General features: G+C 29.9%; 1 protein-coding gene across 1 annotated transcript; it reads right to left on the minus strand.

Annotated features, from left to right (window-relative positions):
• Positions 1-16440: 16440 nt before the first annotated feature.
• Positions 16441-18249, minus strand: LOC110671704 (uncharacterized). Its single transcript, XM_058154246.1, has 2 exons — positions 18012-18249; positions 16441-17897 (listed from the first exon to the last, which is right to left on the minus strand). The coding sequence occupies exons 1-2, from the start codon at positions 18247-18249 to the stop codon at positions 16441-16443; spliced, it is 1695 nt and encodes a 564-aa protein (XP_058010229.1).
• Positions 18250-18736: the final 487 nt, after the last annotated feature.

Raw genomic sequence — 18736 nt, forward strand, 5'->3', positions numbered from 1 at the left:
TTTTGTAAATTTAGATAAATCTCTTGTCAAAGATTCAACTTTTTCTTCAAGAATTCTGTTTTTCTCAAGAAGTTGTTCACACACTTCTTTTGATCTTTGAAGCTCATCATTAACTTCCTTAAATAATTTCATTTGAGATTTGTAAAATTCATTTTCTTTTGAAACCATACTCAAGGAAATATTTTATGATCTTAAAGCACAATTTTCATGAACTAAAATTTTGCATTTCTTTTTAAAAGTTCTATATTTATCATATGTCTTCACAAAAGCAAGTTCTAATTCATCAACATTAGAAAGTTCAAGATTTACCTCATTTTCACTATCTTCGATGTGTGAGCTTTCATTTTTTTCTTCAATTGCCATCATACAAGTGTTTGCAGCTTCTTTGCCACTTGTTTCATCATTTGATGAGGAGTCACTATCACTCCATGTTGCTGCCATTGCCTTTTTGCTTTTGTCCTTTCTAAACTTGTTTTTCTTCTTCAATGTAGGACATTTTGGCTTAATGTGGCCTGGTTTGTTACACTCATAACAAACTATTTCACTTGAATGATTTGGAGTCTTTGGAGCATATTTCTTTGTGAACTTCTTGTATTTGCTTCCACCTTTTCTAAATGCTCTTTTGAATCTTTTGACTATCATAGCCATATCTTCATCATCATCACTTGAAGCACTTGAATCATCACTTGAACTAGCTTTAAAAGCAACATTTTTCTTTTTCTCATCTACTTTTTCGGATATGAAAGCTATACCTTTCTTTTTCTTTTGATCACCTTCATTCTCATCTTTCTTGTAAATCATCTCATGTGCAATGAGAGAACCAATTAGCTCATCATAGGTGTATTTTCTGAAATCATTGGTGTCTTGAATAACAGTAGTCTTTGCTTCCCACGTCTTTGAATAAGAGACCTCAGAATTTTCTTTACAAGTTCTTGTTCCTCAAATCTCTTTCCAAGAGCTTTAAGTAGATTTACAAGATCTGTAAATCTGGTGCTCATCTCAGCATTAGTTTCACCAGGTTTCATCTCAAATAACTCATAATCACGGATAAGGAGGTTTGCCTTCGACTCTTTTACCACATCAGTTCCTTCATATGTGACTTCTAGTTTGTCCCATATCTCTTTTGCAGTTTGACATCCTGAAATACGATTATACTCATTAATATCAAGAGCACAATGAAGAATATTAATAGCCTTGGCATTTGTAGAAATTTTCTTCCAATCATTATCATCATATTCAACTTCAGCTTTAGGAATTTGTACAGTTCCTTCACTGGTTTTATAAGGAATATAAGTACCATCTTTAATTATTCTCCAAGCATCAATGTCAACAGATTGTATAAAGTTTCTCATTCTAGTTTTCCAAAAGGAGTAATTTGTGCCATTAAAAAGTGGTGGTCTAGTGATGGAATAACCTTCAGCTGAGGGGGCAGGTATACCAGCAGAATTTCTATATGAACTAGCCATGTAAATGGATCACTCTAAGGGGTTTAATCCTCAAGCAAGAGAGACAAGCTCTGATACCAAATTGATGTCCCAAAATATGTCCAAGAGGGGGGTGAATTGGACTTTAAAAATAATTTTCGGTTCTTGCTCAAAACCTTTGAAAATTGTAGCTAGGTTTAACTCAATTGACTAATGTGAAATATGAACAATACAGCTCAATTGACAAGTTTATTCAAAGATAGGTTATATGCAATCAGTATACTGATCTAACAAATTCTATCAGCATTCAGTAAAGATATCAGTAATCTGGATAAATTTTTAACACAGCAACCAGAGCAGAATATCAGATATCCTAACTGACAGCAAAACAAATAACAAGCAGATTATTTCAGATATCAACAGATTTAGCAGCAAACTAATTTTCTCAGTTTGCAGCAAGGTTATCAACAAACAATATCAATTTTCATATCAGCAAAGGCATATCAATCACAAAGTTAAAATGCATAAATGTAAAGAGCAAGGGTTGAGAAAATGAACACTGAAATTTTTATAGTGGTTCGGCTTCAACTAGCCTACATCCACTCTCTCAAAGATCCCACTTTGAGTCTTCTCTCAAAGATCCCACTTTGAGGCATATCAATCACTATTCTTCTCTTTTAATGGCAAGAGACAAAAGCCCTTTACAAATCTTCTCACCAAAGCTTTTACAAGTAGCTTCACACTTCTACCAAGTGTTATCCCAAACACTTTTCACAATCAAGCTTCAATAGGTGCTTGAATGACCTGTCATAAATGATAATAATGTGTTTAAAACTCACTCTCACTCAATACAACAGAATCTATAAAGAAGAGTTGAGTAAATAAGCCAATGATGAGCAATAAAACACTTTGAGCACTTTGAATGAAAGCTTTTATGATTTTGAACAGTAGAGGGACTTTCATTAAGTACAAAATGGCCAAAGGTAGGTGTATTTATAGCTTTGGAACGTTTTTTACCGTTGCAGAACTCATTTGAACGTTACAGATACGAATTTCAAGAAAATAGCCGTTATTTTATCGTTTTCTGCGATGTTGTGCAGAGTTGAGACAGTTAGCATACTTGAGAAAATAGCAAACCAGTTAGCATACCAGGAAAACTTTTCTGCATAACTTTCAAAACTATAAAACTTCACACCAAATCATAGTCAAATAATTTTTAGGCCAATAATGATATTTAAAAGAAAAATCATTTGAGGATTTGAAAATAAGCATCATTGACTTTTACTCCTCAATTCTTTTCACAAGTAATCCTATCAATAAAACTTAACTTCTATACTATGTGTACCTTCAATTCTGATTTTCAATGCAGCCTTAGAAGGTAGCATTTTCTTCTTTTATCTCCTTTGATTCGTCCTGTGTTATCCTTAAAATGTCATCCTTTCTTCAGAAGCACAAATCCATCATAAAATCCTTGTGTCTTTTTCTTTGAGATACACAACACTTAAAATAATGTTAGTTTGATTCTAGTTGAGTTTTGGTATCATCAAAATCTATGCTTCTTTGAGCTTGTGGGGTCAACAATTACATTTAAGTTTATAACTATATTATTATTATTAGAACGTATAATTATCATAAAAATATAATAAATTTAAATTAATAAATATTTTTATCAAAATTAATATTTTAATTTAAATAATCAAATTTAAATATTATAATAATTTTATATTACATACATAAAAAAAATAAAATACAAGTATATATAATGAGAATGTGCAACAGGTAGATATATATATATATATAAACTTAAATAACAAAATGAATCTAAACAAGAATTTCCTTTGTAGTGTGAACGTAGAAGTTGGGCAATTGCTGCCAAATTTTCATCGTCAAAACAATGCCACCAGAATTGACTAACCAAATGGTTACCGCTCGTTGACTCTTTCAACTATGGTAGAATTTTTTTATTAGATATATAAATTTTATATTTTTATATTTTATATTTATAATTTTTTTAAAATATGAAAAATAAAAAATTAAAAAATTAAAATTTATTTTACAATATAATTTACACTTCTACACAATAAACATTATATTTTTATGAAATGTATTATATTTACATAATTTTATAAAATATTTTTAAATTTTGATTTTTTAAATCCCTTGAAATTCCTAAAAAATAATTTATCACATAACAGCTTTTCCTCTGCATGCTGAAAACAAAAATTTCCCACAAATATCGTCTCACATGGTCTTCCACTGCAAGTCGGGCAGAGGCGCAGATCTCTCTGCAGATTCATTCTGTTGTTTTTCCTCTAAATTCTCTCTCTTTTTATAAAAAGTTAAATGATTTAACTCTGAAAGTTGAAGAATCTTCACGCCAATATCCTCTTAAGTCTCTCACTTATTATTATTTAGCTGAACTCTTCCTTTTGTTTCTGGGATCATGTTATAGCCATGTCAGGCAAGAGGCGGCAGCTATTACCCCGTCTGGGAAGCTATCAAAGGCTCCTCTTTTTTTTAAAATAGTAATTTGAATATAAATGTAAGATCATATTATAAATAATAATAATAATTAAAAAATAAATAAAAAAATTAAATAATAATTAATATAAAAAAATATTTATAATTAATTATGAAATTATAAGTAATAATAAATGTTTCTGAAATTAATTGTTATGAATTATCTTTTTTATTATTTTTATTATTATTATTATTATTATTATTAAAATACCTTTTATAAAAATTTTAATTATAAAAATTTCACCAATCTCACTTGGTAGCTTCTATAAAGTTTTAATTATATTTTTGAATTTTAGCAAATAAGACAATAGTAATTTTCTCTTTTCTGTTTGGCAGATTTTATAAATTTTAAATATATTTTTAAATTTTAGTAGCCTTTATAAATTTTAATTATATTTTCTAATTTTATAAAAGTAAAGGATAATAATAATTTTTGCTTTCCTAATTTCTTCTTTACAACTTCTATAAATTTTAAATATATTTTTTAATTTTATAAAAATAAAGGACAATAGTAATTTTCTCTTTCTTACTTGGCAGCTTCTAGAAATTTTAATTATATTTTCTAATTTTCATAAAGACTTTTCTATTTTGCAGCAAGAGCCAATATTTACAAATTATTTATATTATTTTATAAATATTAATTATTATTTTTTTATTTCTCTTATAATTATTATTATTATTATTATTTACAATATTATTTTAATATTTATGATTTAAATTATTATTATTTTTGCATTAATTTTTAAAAATTAAGATATTTTATGATTAAATATAATATTTAAAAATTATTTATATTATTTTTTTATAAATTTATTTTTGTAAAAACATTATTTACCAAATATTACACTCCATAATAATAATAATAATAATAATAATAATAATAATAATAATAATAATAATAATAGATCATTGATGGCCATTAGTTTAAAAAAATTAATCATTAATTTGTGATCTAATAATTAATTATCATATAATTCAATCTTAAATTATTTCATATTTTTAACAGATATTTTTATTGTATTATTATATTTTTTATTATAAAATCCTTATTAAAAAATTTGAGAGGTAAAAGTGTAGTCTATATAAAAAGTTATAAAAATAAAATATGGAAATTTGACTTATTTATGATTAGTATATATTATTTTTTATGTTAATAATTTAATATTTTTTTTATTTTACTTTCTTAAAATTAATTAATACTTATTATTATTATTATTATCATTATCATCATCATCATAGCCAACTTATGGCGCCAAGTAAATAAGAAATATTTTATTTTTAAAAAATTGAATTTAAATGTTTTTGTTACCATTTTTCAATTCAATAATATTTAGTTATAAATTATTTTTTATTTAAATAAGTTTCATTTATTTGTCAATAAATAGTATCATCTGAGATTTTTGATACACATCAAGTACTCTTTTTTCATCAAGTATTTTTATTTAATCTAAATGTGCTCAAATATTTTTTATATTTTATTATTTCTTTCAAAGTTATTAGTTACCATTCTCATAATTTATTTATTTAAATATATCTAATTAATATTTATTTAATTATTAATTTTTTAAATTTTCTTATTTAATATTTCTTAAACTTTGAATATCTTATTTCATTATAATCATATATCGAATAAAATTATAATTAATATTTTAATTATCTATATTTTATTATAATTAATTTTTATCAAAATTATTTTTAAATTTTAATTAAATATCTATATCTTAATGTATAAATTATCTCTTAACTATATTTTTATATAGAAGTAGAATTTTAAAGATAAATTGTAAATATAATAATATTGAAAATTTAGCTACAAATAAATATGATTAAAAACAATTAAAGTTATAATATTATAATCATAAAATCTGTCTTTTGAAAAATAGCATGTATTTATAATATTTATTTTAATAATAAAAAATTATAACATTTTAAAATTATAACTTTTATGAAATGCATTTATTTTATATTACAAACTTATGTAAAGTGATAACTATTTTTTTTTCAAATAATTATTTTATAAAAAAATTAAGATTAATAAAAAAAATTTACATTTAGATGTAGCAATTTTAAAAATAATATAATAAAATTTTATTTTTAATTAATAATAATATTATATATTTTCATTATTATTAAAATTAAATAATTCAATTCTTCGTTAGCAATTTGATAATTTTTTTATTATATTAATAATAAAAAATATTATATTTATATATTTTTAAAATAATATTTATTTTCTCATTAATTTAATATATTTTTTATAATTTATAAAAAATAAATATCCATCTATATAAATTATGAGAAAAAATATAAAAAATTTATAAAATTTAAATTATTTTTTAAATAAAGTACTTTAATTATATTTTAAATAAAATAATCTTGAAAATTACTCTTAATAAATATATAAAAAAAATTAAATAGGTATTTTAATTAATTATAATATTAATTAATTATAACATAAATTAATTAAAAAATTATTATTATTATAGATAAAAACTTATTAAATTAAATTAAATAAAAGAAAATTTTTAATTTAAAATTAATTTAATAATAATAATTTATTTTATTTAAAATATAATTAAAAATTAAATTAAAAAATATAAATTATAAATTATTCACACATAACATGAATAAGCGTGAGTAGTTAGAAAATAAATTCAAAGGAGATTAATAGAAATAATGAGTAGTCAGCTAAGACACTGTAGTTGTGCGGGAAGTAATGAGAAATTAAAAGAGGTTACAAATAATGAGTAGTTTAACTTTGACCATGTGCAAAACGTGAAGATGGATATTCTAGACTTTTCAAGTACGTGCAATAAGAGTCATAATAGCAATATAAAAAATCCCAACAACTCCCATTAAACAATCAAATCAAACTTCAATAATTCATGTATCATTTAATTTTTCAATTATTGCATTTACTTTTTAAAATTATTTTTTTAAGGATATAAGGTGATAATATCGACTAATTGCACTTGCATTTCAGCAACTCCCTAGAAAACCAGAGGCTAATAATTTATTACTCTGCTGGTCAATAAAAAATAACTTTCTTGGTAATTGTATGTGAACCCTGCTATGCATTGTGCATTACAGTCCAAGTTTATATATAAATATATTTATGAGTGATCTAATAAATTCTTTTATATTCACTCAAAACTCTTGATAATTTATCAACCTCAATATTAGTTAAAGGTGCGTTAATTATAATAGGATATATTCCATTGGGTCTAATAAAAGTATACCTAATATTGAAAGGAAGAGGTTTAAGATCTATCTTTGGGGCATCCTCTACCTTTAATGATGGTGGTTTAATCTCCAAAGTTTACACTTCCTCGAGCTAAAAAATTGTGACTTAAAGATGTGGTGGAGAGCTCTCCAAGTGTTGTGCAAAAGCAGTTATGTTGTAATTGTCATCTTCAATGCTCCCACCATGGACTAAGTAATTTTCAAGAGGGTCTTGTGAACAGCTTTTTCTGAAATGCTCTTGAACAATCTCATCAATAATGTCTACCCGCAAACAAGACTCAACTTCTTCATGTTTTCTTTTCGTGGCTGGATTGATGTTGAATATCATTTGATCATCTCCCACTCTAAGTGTCAATTTGTCACCCTTTACATCAATTAATGTACCAGCTGTTGCCAAAAAAGGTCTTCCCAATAAGATAGGAATTTTTGTGTCTTCTTCCATATCTAAAATGACAAAGTCCACCGAAATGTAGAATTTCCCAACCTTGATAGGCACATTTTCTAGAATGCCTTCTAGATACTTAATTGAACTATCAGCCAATGAAAGATACATGTTTGTGGGCTTCAACTCTCCCATATTCAACTTCTCATATATTGAAAGAGGCATTAGGCTGACGCTAGCTTCAATGTCACATAAGGCATTTGCCACACAATTATCACCTATATGACAAGAAATGGAAAACACACCCGAATCTTTGAGTTTATGAGGTAACTTCTTTTGAATTATAGCACTGCATTGCTCTCCCAAGTTGATGATGTCATAATCTTGTAGCCTTTTTTTTTTGGTAAGAATCTCCTTCAAAAACTTGGCATAACTTGGCATTTGGGATAGTGCCTCAGTGAATGGCGCATTGATATACAACTTCTTTAGCAATTCAAGGAATTTGCCAAATTGTTTGTCTAGTTTATGCTTGATGAATCTTTGAGGGTAGGGAAGGGTGGGCTTGTAAGGCTCAGGTGGGATGTATGGCTTCTCTCCCTCATCTTGCTCACTTTTGCTTTCTTCTTCTTTTTCATTTTTCTTGCTCTCAACTGATTTTTCTTCTTTTGTGCTCTCTTTTTCTTCTTTCTTGTTTTCACTCTCATGACCAACTTTCTTACCACTTCTCAAGGTCACAACCTTACATTATTCATCAGGGTTTTGTGGTTGGCTAGGTAGTTTGCCATAGGATTTGCTTCCTGATGAGCTTGCTTGTAACACCCTACGCAAATCCCACATCGGCAAAACACGGGAGAGATGCTGGGTTTATAAGTTGGTGGTTCGTAATCCCTAGTGACTCATTTTAAAACCGTGAGGGTTTCGGCCCAGAGCGGACAATATCACTAATGGGCCAGGCCGTTACATTTGTGGTATCAGAGCCGCTCCGCGTGCAACCTTGAGTGATGGTGGGGCAAACCTCAGCGAGGACGCTGAGTCTCATAAGGGGGGTGGATTGTAACACCCTAGGCAAATCCCACATCGGCAAAACACGGGAGAGATGCTGGGTTTATAAGTTGATGGTTCGTAATCCCTAGTGACGCGTTTTAAAACCGTGAGGGTTTCGGCCCAGAGCGGACAATATCACTAATGGGCCAGGCCGTTACATTTGATAGCACAAATGTAATGGCCCGGCCCACTAGTGATATTATCCGCTCTGGGCCGAAGCCCTCACGGTTTTAAAATGCGTCACTAGGGGTTACGAACCGCCAACTTATAAACCCAGCATCTCTCCCGTGTTTTGCCGATGTGGGATTTGCCTAGGGTGTTACATTGCTTGTTGAGCCAATTGATTCTCCAACATACGGTTGTGGGCTTGTAATTGATCCATGGTTTGGCTCATGTGCTGCATTTCTTCCTCCAATTTGCTATTCATCTTGCTTTGTTCAGCAAAAGATTTCTCCATCATGCTTTCCGAGGTTAGCTTTGGTTCATGAGGTGGAAGGGGTTATTGTGCTCTTGCTTGATATCCAGGTTGTGGCTATCTTGTGAGCTGAAATTGAGGCTAAAACTGAGGCCTATTATGCTGCATATACTGCTGGTTATGAGCATAATTTGAGCTTTGACCTTGTTAAGCAAAAGTTGCTTGTGATCTCCATGTTGAGTTGTCACATTAGATTAAGAATTTCCCATAGATTTCTATTGATAACCTCCTGTATAAGCAACTTGTTCTTGCAAATAATTATCACCATAAGAAGAGCAATCAACTCCACAACTTTGGGTTCCATTTGTGTAGGCAACTTGTTGCATAGTTGTAGGAGTTGAGGTTGTTGCCTTTGTGTAAAAATCATTAAGAAATTGAGTCAACTGATCAAATATTGCATTCATGTAGCTAACTGAGTCAAGTTCATAAATCTCAGCCTTTTTTGGCTCAAGTGCTCTCGGATTTCCCCACAAATGGGTATTATGAGCAATCTTCTCTAATAGATCATAGCATTCTTCACTTGTCATTCTTATGAAATCTCCTCCTGCTTGTAAATCAATTGTGTTTCTTATGGCTGGAGTAACTCTGGTGTAAAAATTATGAACAATCATCCATTTGGGTATTTCATAATGAGGACACTGCCTTTCAAGCTCCTTAAATCTCATCCAAGATTCATACAAAGTTTTATCATCCCTTGGTTTAAAAGCTACCATCAAATTCCTTAAATGAGTGGTCTTCCCAGGTGGGAAAAACTGAGAAAAGCCTGAGATAGCTGCTCCTAAGTAGCTATAGTAGCTTGTGGAAGTGAGTCATACCACTCTAATGCTGAATCCCGAAGAGAGAATGGAAATAAGGTGAGCCGAATCACTTCATCTGAAACTCCAAGCTGCCTTTGTGTACCACATATCATCAAAAATTTCTTCAAATGAGAATGAGGATTTTCAAGTGAGCTACCTCCAAATTGTGAATTCTGAACCATTTGAATGAGACCAGTCTTTAACTTAAATTGATTAGCTCCAATGATAGGTCTATTATCTCTCACATCTGCACATCTAGGAAAAGCATAATCTAACATAGATCTTCTCTGAGGATCATTTTGATTAACAACTTCATTCTGTCTGTTTTGCTCATTTTCTCCATTATCTCCACCAATAGCACTATTTTGATTCTCCATATTTTCAATTTTCTCCTCTTAGTCAAACCCTTGTTGTTCTTCTTTTTTTGCTTTCTTTCTCCTCTTAAATTCCTTTTTTGTTGGCTCGACAGAATTTTTCAATTTCAGGGTTGAACAACAATTGAGTATCACTTGTGCTTTTCGATCGTCTCATAAACAAGAAAAGTACCTGAAAAACACAAGGAACAGCAGTGAAAATAAAAGAAAATAAAAATTCTAACCAGCTTAAAACAATTAAAATCCAACTTAAAAACAAATAATTCCCCAGCAATGGCTCCAAAAACCTGATGTTAGCTGTGAAATAGCTTCCGCAAGTGCATGGGTCACAGTAGTATAGTTTTAAAAATAATATCGTTCCCACAGGAAATTGTGGTTAAATTGAAAATAAAAAATAAGTTAATTAGAATGGTAAAATTTAAAGATATTAAAAAAATGAAATTTAAATTTTAAAATTGATATTTGGGGAATTTAAGCTAAATCAAACAATTAACTAAATTAATTAAACTAGATTACCAAAATTTAAATTGAAATTGCTAATTATGAAATTGGGAGGAATTAAATCTAAATTCAATAAAAATTAAAGTGATTTTAGAGATAGGGTTTTCAATATTGTTTGCATGTGGTTTATCCCAAATTTAGCCAAATACATGAGAATTACAATTTTGAGGGAAATCAATTCTTAGTTCTTTGAAATATTTTTCAAGCATTTCAAAGTTGATATTCATCAAATCAAACCATATTTTCGCGGTATTTCAAACCTGACAAAAACTCAATTAAAGCTCTAATTGATTTTAAAAGTCCCCTTAATCCTCTTAGCTTATCTCTAACACCAAGAAAATTAAGTTTTTTGCAAGATTATCTATCCCAAACATTCACTTTTCAGTCCATCTGTCAAATATTAAAACTTAACTTAATGCGGGCCCATTCATCAAGCAAGGCAACAAGCTCACAAGCAATAAATCAAAATGCAGCAAATTTCATTTAAATGACTAAATCAGTTCAAAAACCACAATACAAAGCAATATTTACAAACCCATCTCTAGAATCTCAAAGATCTACTCACAAATCATGGTTTCAAAATCAAACCATGTTTTCACGGTATTTCAAGCCTGACAAAAACTTAATTAAAGCTCTAATTGATTTTAAAAGTCCCCTTAATCCTCTTAGCTTATCTCTAACACCAAGAAAATTAAGTTTATTGCAAGATTATCTATCCCAAATATTCACTTTTTAGTCCATCTGTCAAGTATTAAAACTTAACTTAATGAGGGCCATTCATTAAGCAAGGCAACAAGCTCACAAGTAATAAATCAAAATGCAGCAAATTTCATTTAAATGACTAAATCAGTTCAAAAACTATAATACAAAGCAATATTTATAAACCCATCTCTAGAATCTCAAAGATCTACTCATAAATCATGGTTTCAAAACAAACCTAAGTATAGAAATGAAGAAATAATGAAAATCTAAGCTAAGGAACAGAAAAACTCAGTAAAATGATGAAGAATCTGCCATTGGAGTGTTGTAGAAAATGTCCTCTACTGCTGTTGCAAAATGATTTCACGTACTCCTCTTCCTCTCTCTCTCTCACTTGCAAAATCTCCTTGTTTTTCTCCTTTTGAAAAGAAAGAGAAAAAGAAGTTTTTATATGGTTCAAAGGTCTGCCCTAAAATGGGTAAAAAGGTAGAAGATTCTGGAGAAAGTAATGTATTAAATTAGAGGGACGAAAGTGACACGTCAGCCATTTTCATTAAAATGACACAAGCTGAATCGATTGTGTTGCGCTTTACGTCACAAGTTGTGTAACTTCTGTCAAAGAAAAACTTCATATCTGACAATGACACAACCTGTGATACAAGCTGCGTCATAAGTTGTGCAACTTTCGATTTCTTTAACTCAACTTTAAAATTTTACAATTCAACTCTAATTTCTTTCAAATAGCTGCTCTGATCAAAATATATCAAAATTCTCTAAATTTAACTTACAAAATAAATAAATTCTAAAAATTAAACTAAAAAGTATAAAAAAATAAAATTAATTAAATATATATTAATATCTATAATAATAATTATAAATAAAAATAAATTATATATAAAAATTATATCTAAATGCTAATATAAAATACAAACATAAGTAGTTATGCGAGAAGTAATGAGAAATTAAAAGAGGCTACAAATAATGAGTAGTTTAACTTTGACCATGTGTAAAATGCGAAGGTGGATATTCTAGACTTTCAAGTACGTGCAATAAGAGTTATAATGGCAATATAAAAATTCCCAACAACGCCACCAAACAACCAAATCAAACTTTAATAATCCATGTATCATTTAATTTTTCAATTATTGCATTTACTTTTCAACTTTTGCATTTAATTTTCATAACTGTGTACTCGCTTTAGAATTAATTAATCAAAACTCTATTTCACATTTCAATACACTTGCTTTTAGTTTACTGTAAGATTAACGAAATTATATTCAATATAATCAGTTTTTTCAATTATTTAATCTAAGAAGTCAATTTGTATACTTAGATGATATACAAAATATCTAATATACCCAAAATTCCTAAATTATTAATCAGCCAAAATTATTTTTTTAAGGAAATAAGGTGATAATATCGACTAATTGCACTTGCATTTCAGCAACTCCCTAGAAAACCAGAGGATAATAATTTATTATTCTCCTGGTCAATAAAAAATAACTTTTTTGGTAGTTGTATGTGAATCCCGCTCTGCATTGTGCATTACAGTCCAAGTTTATATATAAATATAGTTATGAGTGGTCCAATAAATATATATATATATATGACTAAAAAAATATTAATTAAGAGTTGACACCTGTATTCACAAGTAATTGACACGCATAATTAAAAATAATAATTTTATTTCAAATTTTCACTTTATATTATTAGTATTAGATAATATTTAATTGAATAATTTTATATTTATTATATTTTTATTTAGAGATATTTAATTTTTAATCATATTTTTTATTTAATATATTTAAGTTATTTAGTGTTATGCAAGTATGTTAAAGACTTTTTACTAATTAGTTTTTGAGCTAATGATTATAATTCTATTTTTTTAAGAATCTTTGTTTATAAAATTTTTCTTATTTTTATTTTAATTTGATGGATTATAAATTAAATACTATTAACTTAATGTATATATTGATATTAAATTTTTTTATAATATATATAAAAAATAAATAATTTAATTAATTGAAGATTGCATAATTTAAATAAAATAAAATTAAAATTATAACTACGCAATATATAAATAGATAATTAGATAAATGTTAATGAGTCTAAATGGGTTATAATTTTATGAACTGCAGTGGTTTTTTTTTTTTATTCCATCTTTTTTTTTTCAAAGATATTAATATATGACGAAAGGCTTCCTACGCAATATATCCAGGCAGGCAAGTCATGGCGTACAAAGTTTAAATAAGAATACTAATGTGTGGAAAAGGAAATAAAGCGACCCCATTGTGGAAGCTGTCGGTGGCAGAGGTTGACGCATTCTCGCGGTCATCCAACTTTCAGAGGAAACTTCCTTTGTCTTCTGTGTGGAGCAAGAACAACAGTACCACAAATTTGATCAAATTAAATGCTTTAATAATATGATGAGTAATTTAAATAAGATAATAATTATAACAATAGCTATTTAGATTATTGATTGATGCAATTTTTATATATTTTATGCGACTTAAATTATTTAACGTAAATCATAATTGTGTTTTAACTTTTCTTAATTATATAATTATATATTTGAAATAAATATAAAAATTTTACTTGTACATTCATTTCACCTAAATGAACTCTAAGCCTATTTTGTAGAAAAAAGCTAAGGAAAAACAAGTGAGTTTTTATAGAAATAATAATTTTCTTATAAATTTTTGTCACAAAGGGATTTATTTATTTATTTTTATATTTTGAAGGAAAAAAATATAAGAGAAAATTATTATACTTTTACTATTATATTTATATTGATTAAGTAAAATTATATTGAAAAATAACTATTAAAGAAAAAAAGTATATAAAAGAAAAACAAAAGAATTAATATTATTTTTTATTATTTTTTAATTTTAAATTTTAATCTAAAAAAAAATTTTTTTTATCATAAATTAGTTTCTAATCGTTACTCATAATTAAATCTGACTGCCTCTCCCCTTTACTAGTAAAAAATATTCCTCTTAGTAAATAATTTTTTCCTCCCATCCACTTTTAGTAATTTAGTTTTTAAATTACACCTTTGGGTAATTTCCCCTGAATTGTGTTCTTGTTGTCCCAAAATAGTCCAAGAGGGGGGTGAATTGGACTTTAACAATTTTTCGGCCCTTGCTTATAGCCTAATGAAAAATTGTGGCTTTGTTCAACTATGTGATTCTTCTATATAAAAAGAAAGTAATATGTACTTCAACAATGTGTTCCTAAGTTGCAATTCAATTCTCAATCAATGTATATGGCAATATCTAACAAAGCATTCATCAATCAATTTTCTCAAGTCACTCAATATGTCCACAAATTTATCAACTCCATCTATTTAACCAACATTCAATATCATGTATATGAGAAAGGAAATTTAAATTACTCAAAAGTAAAGAGGTAAAGGTTAGAGAGATCAAACACAAGGATTTTATAGTGGTTCGGCTTAACTAGCCTACATCCACTCTCTCAAAGAACCCTCTTTGAGTCTTCTCTCCACTATTTGCTCTTTTGAAGGCAAGAGACCAAAAGCCCTTTACAATTTCTCAACACCAAGCTTTTACACCAAGGTAGCTTGAAACCTTCTCAAGTGCAATTACAAGCACTAACTCTCCCAAGCTTCAATAGGTGCTTGTACAACCTCTCTTGAATGCAATTCAATGTTTCAACACTCACTCTTACTCAATACAAATCAAACTATAAAGAAGAGATGAGTTGATTTGCCAATGGAAGCTCAAAATCTTAAATGCTCTTGAATGAAAGCAATAAATGAAAAATCAATGTTGGAGTTCAAATGTAGGCTTTCATTAAGTGTAAATGAAGTGAAGAAGGTGTATTTATAGTCCCAAATCATTTTAGACCGTTTGAAACCCTTTTGGAACGTTATACACACTGCCCAAGGCAAAATAGCCGTTATTTTGTCCTTTTGTGCTAAGTTGAGCAGCTCTGATAAATTAGCAAACTAAAGAAATTTTAGGTGCAGTCAGCAAACTGGTTAGCAAACTAATTTTTTTAGCAAACATATTAGCAAACCGAAAATATTAGCAAACCAGTTAGGAAACTAAGTCAACAGCTGCATGTCTCAACTTGCAATGTAAAATGATTTAGACCTTTAAAAAATGTTCCAATAGTTGTGTTTAAGGTCATGATGAGAAAAAGTAATCAGAAAATAAATTTTCATTTTTGAGCTCCATATGACTAAATTCTCATCTATTCTTTTTCACAAAAAGACCTAAGACTCTAACACTATGCTTTTCATACCTTTGCTTTGAGTCTTGATTTCAATAGTCTTTTTCTCATTTTGGATTTGTCTTGGAATGCCTTTGAGTATCTGTTCTTCTTAGATGCAACTTCAAAGGTTCTTTATGCATAAGACAAAGAATCTACACATCACTTTGAGGTTAGGTTAGATAGATTCTCTTTGAGTTTTGTTATCATCAAAATCAATGCTCATTTTGAGCTACACGGGGTCAACAATCTCCCCCTTTTTGATGATGACAAAACTCAACTGAATCAATCAGTCAAAAATAAAAGTGTGTGAGAATATATGTGAGTATGTAAATCCAAGTATAGTATACCGAAAATGCTCCCCCTAAATATATGCACATAATATCCAAGAAATCCATTTTCTGTACATAAGCTCCCCCTGAAATTATGCTATAAAACATATTCACACTTCACAAGTATCAATCACAAATATAAACATATATCCAGCAACACAAGTATCATCACATATATATCACCACATTTCCACACAAGTATATATATCAACACATATTCACATATCCATCATAACCATTCTCCCCCTTTTTGTCATCAATCAAAAAGGAAACAGGAGAAAGTACCCAAAAAGAATCATGTGAGCCAAAATATAAATGCAGTAAGATAGACAGTAGCAAACTAAAAACCAATATCAGCAAACAAACTAGTAAACTAAATATGCAATCAGTAAACTAAAAATTCAGATGAGATGCTATTTAAGTCTTTTACTCCTGCGAGTGGATTTTGAAGGCACCATTTTCTTCCTAGGCAGTTTAATAACAGGAGCCGGAGGTGCTTGGTCAGCCACTTGATCATCTTTCTCGGCCTCATCATCTTCAGAAGGTGGTTCAAGAGCAGCAGCCAAGGTCTGATAGGGATTGGACATGGTGGACTTGTACCTTTTCTTACCTTTCTTGGCTGCAGGGACAGCAGCTGCAGATAGCTGAGTTTGAGCACTAGCTTGGTGGTCTTTGAGAGAAGGTTCCTGGTGCTGTGTAGGAACAGCAGCAGTCTCAACTGGTGGAGCAGGTGGAGGTTCAACAACTTGTTCAGATTCTAGAACCTTTTCACCTTCCTTGGGTAACTCACTTTCAGCTTCTACATCCTTGGGATCATCAAGTTCAGTAGGTACATCAGCTTTAGGACCAATCTCAGGTTCAAGGATCTGGTCACTAGCATGCTCATCATGGGCATCCACTACAGGTTCAAGTTCAGCTTCAGCAACTTGGCCACTTTCACATGCCATATCAGCAGGAGACTCTTCAACCTTGTTGCTTTCTCCCTTATCAGCAGAAACCTGAGTAGCAGCCTCAACTTTGTTTGGAGCTGCAATTTCCTTGGCCTGCTGAAGGTCCATTATCAACTTCTTCAGCTCCTCATTTTGAGTGAGCAGGTGACTCACTTTATAGTCAACTACATCCACAAATTTCCTGAGAATGTCAAGGGACTGAGTTGTTGAACTAAAATGTTCATTAACAGTAGCCCTTAGCCCTTGAATTTCATTCAAAACTCCACTAGCAGAACCAGAATCAACTTTAGCAGAGGAGGAACCACCCTTTTCAAATCTGGTCTTTCTCCCATCAGTGTCTGAATGTATTTCTCTAAGCACTATCAAGTCAGCCCTAGAGCTTTCCTTAGTGACATTCACCTTTAGCTCTTTAAACACAGCAGTCAACAAATGTGCATATGGCAGTTTGCCAATTCCATAGGCTTTGCACATGTTTTTGAAAATTAAGTAAGCTAGATTCAACCTAACTTTGTTCACAATGTGCCACATAATACACATGTCTAAGTGACTCAGATAGCCATAACTGCCAGATTTCGGACAGAACACATAGTTCACCATACTGTGAATAATTTTGATATGCTGGAGGGCTTTGGTACTGGTGGATTTCTCATTTTTGGCAGTGTTAACAGGGAACACCTCATTTTCAAACTCAATCAGATTGAACCCTGCTACCCTAGCAACATCCTTATGAGAGGAAATTTTATTTCCATCATTGGGCAATTTCAAAGCCGTGGCTATCAGTTCAACAGAAACACTATATGTATTGGTATTCAAAATCACTTCAAATCGATCCTCATCATCAACAGTTCTCATGGTTCTATAAAATTCTTGTACAAGCCTAGGGTAGTACTCATTTGCACATTCACAGACACCCAACCAGCCTTGAAACTCAAAAAGCTCTTTAAAGTGAAAGTTTACCTGATTAAAGTTCTCCCATTTGATGAATTTGCAATCCAACAGTGCTTTATCCACTGAACCGGAAAGTTTTTCGATACCCATTTTCCTTTTAGCATCCGTCCCTTGCTTCTGTACCGCCTTTTTCTTTTCTGGTGTTGATTTAGGGGATTCGACACCTTTGGACGAGTGAGAAGACTCACTAACTGATTTTGATTTCGGCACATTTTGCTTACCTTTCATTTTCTTCCGCAATGCCGCGACAGGAACATTGTCGGAGGCTGACGAGGAAGATGAAGCAGCTGCAACAACAGGGGATTTTTGTTTGGTGCGAGCCATTGAAACCAAAATGAAATTGGGTAATGGTGGTTCGGTGAGTTAAGTGAGGAAGAGGAAAGGAAACTCGAGATTTTTTGGTGAGTTAGGGTTTGTTTCGCCGGATAGAGGTATTGGGTATGGTTTGGGATGTGTCGGAAATCGAAACAGAGGAGAGAGAGAAAGCGTGGGGGGGTTTCGTGTGGCAGAGGATTTAAGTCCTCTTGAGTCCCGCGCTTTCCATTTTCACTGTACTGTCAACTGAACCTGTTTTCCCCCCTTTTTTTTTTTACTTTATTTTGTATGTCAAAAAAGTCTATCAATCCCTATATGCATAAATAAACATTTCGACATGTCTGACACAGTACTGAGAAAAGGATATCGAGTGTGAAAAGATAAATGCATTGGTGAACACGTAGAAAACTTCAAGAACAGTCACCTTTTGGTTTGAAATTTGAACAGAACATGATATAGCAAACTAATTTTAGCCACGCAATATTAGTATACAACT

This window comes from Hevea brasiliensis, chromosome 1 (assembly GCF_030052815.1).
Source record: "Hevea brasiliensis isolate MT/VB/25A 57/8 chromosome 1, ASM3005281v1, whole genome shotgun sequence".
Taxonomy (NCBI): Eukaryota; Viridiplantae; Streptophyta; class Magnoliopsida; order Malpighiales; family Euphorbiaceae; genus Hevea; species Hevea brasiliensis.

What these genes read in the sequence shown, in the direction of transcription:
- LOC110671704 (XM_058154246.1), bottom strand. Translation starts at nt 18,249, where the DNA reads ATGGCTCGCACCAAACAAAAATCCCCTGTTGTTGCAGCTGCTTCATCT. An exon ending in GGATGCTAAAAGGAAAATGG is followed by an intron (nt 17,898 to 18,011) that starts GTATCGAAAAAC and finishes TTGAGTTTCAAG; the next exon opens with GCTGGTTGGGTGTCTGTGAA.